Genomic DNA, 9,128 nt, shown 5'->3' with positions numbered 1-9,128 from the left:
TAATCACAACACAAAGTCAATGGGTTGCTAACATGTGTGCAAACCAATCATGAACAAGTGACTCAAGTTTGTTCTGCTTATAATAGGCGCACACTTATGTGAATTTACGCGAGTGTGAATTGCGACAAAAACTGAATAATTCTCTCCTATTATAAGCTGAGGTATGACTTACTGACTATGACAGCGAATACACTGTTCACATATTTTTAAGTTCTTACTTAACAGCATACTCACTACATTTGTTGTTTTGCATTTTCTGCCATGATTTTGTTCAACCCCATCAATAATTCATCAATTGAATTGACCAAAAGGATGGGAGAAAACAGCAAACTTTTACATTATTTCACATTAAAATGCATAATATTAGAATGGATGGGACCTATAAAATCAGTCAAACATTTCTTATTTGAAAATGAGAATAGATGGACATTTTTTGAATTCAAGTCAATTTCTGATTTTCATATACTATTCTTTCCTATTGATAAAACTGACATTATGCTGAAATACAACCATACGCTCAATTTATTAAATGTCAGTTTGCAAGTCATACAAATAATTTAACTTACACTGCTTGAGATCAGAATTGCAGAACACAATCAGAATCTGTAACAATGATCAAAAGAAACTCGCTTCTTTCTGTCAAATCTAAAAATAATATTGAAATACAAAATGACTCACTTTGCTCGAATCCATTACACATTTTGACAAACATAAAATAACTTAAAGTTCATTGCACCCTTTTGTTTGCGCATTCCTTACTTTTCAACTTCTGTCATGTCTGCACCACACTTACTGTATAAGTGGTAATTTTCACGTACAGTTATTTTTGCGATTTGCAGTGAGAGACACATTTTCGGGAATGTTATTGTCGCGATTGCCCAGTCTCTCCCTATACTTGTAATACATTATTGTATATATTCATAAGGTGTTATTTTCGCAGTTGGAGCTCTAATTGCGAAATTCGCGAAAATAAAACCCTCGCGAAAATGACAACTTAAACAGTATTATTCACATACATACAATGGGCTGTTCCAGTTGCAATCCATACACCCCCTATGGAAGATATGACCTTAATCTTCCACACAGGGAGTGTGAATTTGAAATGGGATTACCTCAATGGGTGATTCCATTTGAAATCTACACTCCCTGTGTTGGAGATTAAAGTCATATCTTCCATAGAGGGTGTATGGAATTCCACTGGAATAGCCCAAAATGCCACATAAAAGGTAATTATGTTGAAATGGATGCATGATTTTAGTTGCTAAGCAACATGATTTACAGTCATAATGTACAATCTTTTAAAATGAATTTGGTTAATATTTTTCAAACTCGAATTTTTGACATAAATTTGTAATGTTTACACATGTCGAAACTTGCACCTAATAATGGATTCAGCCCAATTCAAATCAGAGCAATGTTGAATTAATGTCTTAATCCCCATACTAGAACAACACAGCTAAGATAGTTTTGTTTCATTTTACCTCTTTACTTTGGTTTAAAATGACCACCCAACCTTCCTGACAGTTGTTACTAATATTTCATACTTCACACACAAAAACATAAAATTGAACACCATATAGGTGACTTGCTCCTACAAAATGAGCGTAAAGTTGCAAGTTGGGAGTTTCTGTTGAGTTGCTGTTCTTTGCTTGAAGACATCTGTATTGGCAGTGGTATGTCCTTTGTGAATGGGAACATAATACCGAGTACAGCATTATGGGGATATAGGCCTATTACAGAGTACAGCATATTACGCCCCCATTCCCAAGGGACATACTCAAAGTCTGCTGGAGCTATCCTACGACTCCTCTGGCGGAAGGATGTGTCATCATTGAGATTGATGTGATGCTTCACAGCGGAAGTACCCCGCACTAAGTCCACTGTGCGTCCACCCTGGACTACCGTTGGGTTCAGAAGTTTCACCTGGCCCAGGAGACCATCTTGGCCACATTTCAAGGGTGGCAGCCTCTACATAGGCAGTCAACCAAGCCATGTTTACCTATAACTTCTGCATATAACCTTCTTACCTGCAACCCTCTGGCAGCCACGGACCATGGTCTGCAGCAAGCTGGAGTTGGTGCCGAGCAGAAATGGGGTGTTGAGATTTGTGTTATTGTCCGGCATAATCAGAGCCAGTGTCTTCACAGTCTTCTTTATCCCAGCCTCAATCACCATGGGCGTGACATTGATGGCAATGTACCCCAGACAGGGGACATTCTGCCCACCAGCCCCGGTGGCACCCAGGTCACTGAGGGGCCATAGCTTCCAATGAGACAGCTTGGAACTATAGAAACACTGTGAAATGCAAGTCACTTGCGATCCACTGTCTAGAAGTGTCTGGCACTGTTTGCCATCCAACGACACAGTCACTAGCATCCTTTCACCCACCAGTCCTGGGGGACTGTGGAGGGCACCTTTGAGCTTGCTGCATTGGATGTGTGGGGCATGTATAGTGCTGTTTCGGCACCCGCCTGCCTTCTTGCAGGCAGCCTTCACCATTTCCAGATCTTTGCGCTCGTGCTAGCAGCTTCTGCTGCACAAGCTCAGGGTTTGGGGTGGCATCACAACCTGCTTGCATGTGGCCTGGCTGTCCGCACTTGTAACAGAAGGTGGTAGGCCGAGGTCTTGATCTGTACTGTTGACCCGGGTTGTTCCTCTGTATATCCTCCAGTGCCTTCTTCAGCCTCCGTACCTCAGACACTAAGTTTGCTGTGTCACCCTGCTTGGATACAGGCGAGTACCCAACGCTGGTGGCTGATGAGGGTCCTGGAGCCTGGAGTGCAGTGACCAGGGCCTTCAAATCACTCTCAGGAAAGGCCATCTGATGGGCTTGAGTCTGTGGCAACATTAGAATGGACTTTCTTGGCAGGTTTGTCCAGCTGGTGGTTTTCCAATCTTGACAATTCTGCTGCCTCTTCTATACAAACCTCCTGCAGCAACGCAACAAAACTTGGGGGATTCCCCTTCTGTTGGCGAAGCTGCAGGGTGCTCACCAAGACCTCGCTGTAAATACAGACCTTGATAAGCTGCGACAGCCTAAGAAAATCAGCCTTGCTGTCGCTGACCCCCCCAATTTTCATATTAAAAACACAAAACATCATGCAATTTTTTTTAGGTCAACCATGAATGATCTTAGCATTTAGATCTAGGTCCAGGGACACTCCCAAAAAAAAAAAAAAATTTTTTTGAAATTCGAGTATAATCCCACCCCAATTGTGAAAAAATTTTCCACCTAAAAAACGGGTGGAACTATACTAGGAACCAATACGGAATTTATCCTTCCTTCATTTGACATCACATTTTGTCTTTATCTAATTGCTTCCACGCTTGCCATTTGTTAGCTTCATTAGCACAAGAAATTGACAAATATCACTGAAAGTGACAATCAGCTTATTTACTTGAAGCTGAGTAATAATTTTATTATGCAGTGGAACTGACATAAATGTATAGCAAACAATAAAGCTGATAAAAAACAACCCCAAAATAAACCAGGAAATAACCTAGATCCTTTGTATGTATTATTGTGAAATATAATCTCAGTTTTGCATGTTTTAAATGGAATGCCTTCCATAACATTTTCCATATGAAAATGACACACCTTGTTATTGCAAGTAAGATATAAAGCAAGATATAAAATATATGGCATAACCTGTCAGAATGCACGATTGTGGAAATTGATGTTAATAATAATAATAATATTTATAATAACAATAATGCATTTATAAATTGCCATCTATCTAGACAACCTATTCCGGTCGCCAAATGAAGAAGTCAGAGGAACTGAAAGACGCTTATCCAATGATCTAAGGTCATGTGATGGAATATATAAATATTATTGATAAGATGCGAATTTTGATTCCCTGGCTCCCCTAAGTTAATATCCCATAATAAGTTGTATTAACTTTCATTAGATGCAAGTTAGCGTCATAAAAACTGATATTTAAAGCAAATTCACAGCCCAAGAGCTATACTTCCTGTTGACTGCAACTGCCTCCTAGCACTAGAAATTGCAATTTAATTGAGTTGTTTACAAAATTTGTAGCATGTGTCACCATCCACCACGAATAAGAACAAGAAAAAGAAAATTGATGAGGGGGTTTTCAAGATTGTATGTTGGATATGAACGGGTTTATTTGAGTATGGAATCTGCCATTTTTCAATCCTGGATATGTACGGAAAAGTTCATTTTGTTGATGAGCAGAAAAACCACACAATTGACGTAAAATGAGACTGAAAAACATGGATATTGTAGCATAATGGAAAACCCTGTACACACTCTCGTGTGGTCTGTTTTACAGACCTTGTAACTATATTCAAGAGAGAAAAATACTACTAGGTAGCACATTCGTTGATCCACCTTTTACAGCAGAAAATTTCGTATGAATGAACACAGCTGTCAACAGCGTGACGATTCTCTGCATACACTGTGATGAACGCTTGTATGTGCATAACGGTCATGCGTCATGGTTGGATCGCCTACAACTGTTGGCAGCTGTGTTCATTCAAATGAAATTTTTCACTAACCCTGCATCTTATTCTTAAATAAGGCAACATTAAAAAAGACCCAGTCTTACAGGCCCGACAGACTCAGATTTTGTATTTCGGGAGATTTAAAAAATGTTTTTGCTTAAACTCATGTACAATCAGCCGTTCTTTGGCAAAAATGAATTGATTTTGACTGAAAATTTGTTGGAAAAAAAATCAGAATATTTTCAAAATATGTTTGCAAAAATCACATTTGTTTTTGCTAGATTTTAAAGCTTTTCGGTGATATTTTAGGGTCATTTTAACCTCCAGAAATGGGGGAAAATCCAAACCAACCGACTGACCCTAAATGTACTTGAAAAGTCTGTCTGCCCATAAAATGGGTTGTTGTTTTTTGGTCGCCCAAGCAAGCACATACAGTTATTTAACCATTTTGATGGTATGGAAATGTTACATGAATTATGTTTTGTTTCATGTACTTTTAAAGAAAAATATTCTTAAAATTTTTTTAATGTTTTGAACACCTTAAAAGGTTATAAATATGTCATAAACAAGTTTTGGTTTTATTTAAAACATTTTAATGATATTTAAATATCGGGTTATATAAAGGTCATGAAAACATTTTAAAAACATTTTATATATAAAAGCACTACAACATTTTAAAAATGTTGTCAAAATGTTATTGTTAAATAATTTGAAGCAAATTTTGCAAAATATTCTTTCCTTCCCTCTTGCCAAAAAGCACCTTGGGCGTTAAGAGTTAAGTAGTGAAATTGAGTTGAATAAACCTTTACTGAGCAAAATATACATAATATCTTTCCACAAAGATAAAAATGACTACTTTCCATTATCTATTTGCAGCATTTTTCTAAATAACAAAAAACTCCCCCACGGAATGGAGGAACTTCTTGAACCAACTTTGTAAGTATGTACATGGATGCCCCATCACAGCTCCTGGGACTTCACTTGAATATGGACAGGGGCATATCATACTAGCAGACAGAGCGTGCAATTTGAAAATCGCCAGTAATTTTCACAATCGCTACCAGCGTTTAGTCGTGGTTAGCTTTGCAACAACAAAGTTGCCTTCAGGTCTATTGGTTGTGATTTTACGCTAGGGCGAATGCTGGCGACTAATCGATTAGAAATCAGCAATCACTTTCCTGATAAATGACAGATGTCACCAAAAATTGCTATGCTCCTTGTGATTGCTTAGTATACTACATGCATTATAGACGCTCTTCAACCAGAATCAAACATTTTATGGAAGTAACTTTCACATCCGCACACAATAACACATGAATGATGATGAAGCTGCTGTACAGAAAATAACTACCCTAAATACAAACATGTCGCAATTAATATGAACATTACTGATAGTAAATGTGATCCGATCTGATCCACTCAGGCAGAAGTCGGATTTTGAAAATTGAGCTACTAACTTAATCTCTCAGTACCTACCCTTACTGATTTTGAATTCCCAGGTTTCTTGAATACTTTTATAATGTCCATTTTCTAATGTTTTTTGTTTTTTTCCTCCTCACTTTTGCCTACATCTTAGTTTCATTATTGCCGACTTCAGCCCGATTGGTTCAGATCTGGTCACAAATCTAACATTTTGATATTTCTGGCAGTGGATTCTTGTTTGGTTAAAAAACACACGCATATTCATTGCAGCAATTAATCCAATATGCATGGCCATCCCTGCAGAGGATCTACATATTAAAACTATAATTGATATCATGAATTACAAACATGATAAATGTATATATTCATTTTGCTTGCCTAAAGCCAAGTTAATAATTTTACTCACTAAATATTTTGTCCTTCGCATAATTATGGGAGGATTTCATCAGAATTGACTGATCTGGTTTGGATTCAAAGATAGACTGAAGAGTACTGGAACTGGAAGCCAGTTTTCTTGGAAAATGGGTCAGATGACCAGATTAGTGTGAGGCCAAGGACAAAATATTAAGCAAGTAACGATATTCACTTCATTTTGGCAAACAAATTACAAATTGAACCTGATGAATTTATTTAATGAGTGTCAATATTCATGGTCAACAAAACTTTTAACCCGCTATGGTTGACATAATTTACTTGGATTACTGCCCTTTGTGCATGTTGTGGACAGACATCTAACGTGTCTCATCAACAGTGGCTGCGGAAGCATTAAAAGTTATGGGGATCAAGCATATTTTATGCCAGTTTTGGCATTTGTGCTCAAAGCGCATGAAAAATTGTACATTTTTTAATCTTAAATTAAGGTGAGTTATGGTATTTGATGAACCAGTGTGCGCAAAGCGTTGATTTGCACCATGCTCTTTATGTGTTGTGTTTTTTAACATGCAGTGTGTGTGACGCAAAGCAGCGACCCCCGATGACACAGATTTGGTTTGTACTTCTAGGCTGAAGCAGTTTAAAGGCAGCGGAAGATTCAGTCCATTTTTGGCATATTGACCCCAACAGAATAAATTGTATCATCCAACCAAAGTCATGTGACGTCAGGTTCTTACGCCGCCTAAAGTTGGTTTAGTTTCTTTCTATTACTCTCATGATCTGCTTTTCATGTCTTCACCTGAACATTTTGTGGACTTTGGGCTATATCATACTTGCAGTCGCAGTGTGCAATTCAATAATCGCTAGTAATCAAACACTGGTAGCTACCAGCATTCAGTCTTGACTAACGGCATTGCAACAAAACTGCCTTCAAGTCAACAGCTTGCAATTTGATGCAAAGGCATGTAGCGATTTATCTATCAGAAATCAGCAGTCACCTTTCCGATAAGCGAAGAGTGTTTTGTCATAAAAAAAGTTATGCTCCTTGAGATAGCTTTTAATTAGTATGATATGGGTACTACACCATAAGTCACAATCTTGGACAGAGACTACAGATGGTTTGAATAAGGCAGTGCTTATCAAAGTTAATGAGCCATCACTTAACAAAGATAGTGGCCTCTTCAAACTTCCAAGAGTCTATGACTCTGTGATCAATAAAAGGTCATGACTTGATGATACAGATGAAAGATGGAGTAACATCTGGAAATTCCAAGATACAAGGTAGGAATACAGTTTTTGTATTTGGATCAAAAGTTGTAAACTTCAATCACCCAGTATCTTATATGAAGGGAAATCAGAGATGTGACTGCAACAAAATCATATAATACTTCTGTACTGATGAGAAGAAGAGGACAAAATCCTGAAACTGTGGCAAAAAAATCCTGATATCAGATAAATCCTGAGAAATCACACCCCTGGAAATACATAGTATATGGATATCAATAAAACTGCCAGTCATCATTTTCACTGTCCTCATCCTCTGGTCTATCCTGAAGGTAGTTCCAATGGAACTGCTCAAAACTCTTCTTCACAGTCTGGAGTTGTCTGAAAAATCAAACGAAAAAAAAATATTGAGGAAAAAAATTTTATAATGCAAAGTGCTAATCCAGTTGAAATCCATATGCACCTATGGAAGACATGACCTTAATCTCTCACACAGGGAGTGGAGATTTCAAATGGAGTCAGCCATTCAGGTGATACATTTGAAGTTCACACTACTTTTGTGGAAGATAAAGGTCATGTCTATAGGGGTGTATGGTTTTCAACTGAAATAGCCCAATGCTTGGGTAAACAAATAAATTGAGAGAACATTAATTAATATATATGTGACATGATCAAGGGGAATGAGTCCCATGTCGACCCTGGTCAAAAATGAGTTTTACATTTGTTTCTAAAGAGGGCATTTAGATATTTCAGCAGCTGAAAACCCCATGTTGATACGGCTTTTCATTGCAAAGTTACATCATTTTATCAATCGCTGAAAACAATATAAAACAAAAGAATTTTAACACTTTCTTTGTCAATATCTCAAAATCAATATTAGCCACATCCGACTTGATCGTGTCACATATAAGGGATGCAATAATAAAATAATGAGTAAGCATGATAAGTAAAATAAAGAGGGCATCTTGCTTCTATAATTCAAGATAATTCATGCATAACATGAATTTAACAAGGAGATAAATCAATGTTTGATATTCTGCCCATTTCTGCAAGTTCTGTTATTTTTTATACTAAAAATGTTGGAAAATTTGACCAATATGAAAATGCACCCACCAAGGAAAATGAGTCAATCCTGCAAGATGGGAACACAGAGCATATAGTACGCGAAACTGCACACAAGTGCAATTATACAATACTTATACACTCCGCAAATGTTTTAAACAGCTTTTCTGATTGGTTATGTGGCTCAAAGAGTCTATGAAATACCGTATTTCCTCAAATAAACGCCCCCGGGGCGTTGCATTTTCCAAACGGGGGGCGTTTATTAAAGGTAATTTTTAGAACGATAATTCCTGTTAAAATCATTAGGCAAGCTTAAAACTCGTGCATAAATGATGAACTAGAAACACTGACTTCTGGTTCACTTCCAGGTTTCCGACCAGGATTTTTGCCGATTATCAAAGCCATGTGTGCAACTTGGTAAGCTTACTACACAAGAGAGCATGGAAATATCGGCATTTTTTAAACATCTTGGTTGAAAAAAAGTGGTGGGGGCGTTTATTTGAGGGGGTGCAACTATTTGAGGAAATACGGTTGTCATAAACTGCAACATAAACACCTTTTTTAGCTTGAATGAGTGA

The 9,128-nt window shown here is 37.5% G+C and overlaps 1 protein-coding gene across 1 annotated transcript in view; it reads right to left on the bottom strand.

The window, feature by feature from the left end:
- Window positions 1–831: 831 nt before the first annotated feature.
- LOC140135711 (mitofusin-2-like) overlaps window positions 832–9,128 on the bottom strand; it is a 29,473-nt gene continuing 21,176 nt past the window's right edge. The window contains exon 16 of the mRNA XM_072157305.1: window positions 832–7,869. Within this exon, the coding sequence (XP_072013406.1) occupies window positions 7,764–7,869 (106 nt within the window). The 3' untranslated portion in view covers window positions 832–7,763. The remainder of the gene's footprint in view (window positions 7,870–9,128) is intronic.

This window comes from Amphiura filiformis, chromosome 16 (genome assembly GCF_039555335.1).
Source record: "Amphiura filiformis chromosome 16, Afil_fr2py, whole genome shotgun sequence".
NCBI lineage: Eukaryota > Metazoa > Echinodermata > Ophiuroidea > Amphilepidida > Amphiuridae > Amphiura > Amphiura filiformis.
The sequence above is the reverse complement of the archived record's forward strand: the minus strand, read 5'-3'. Positions and strand labels throughout refer to the sequence as shown.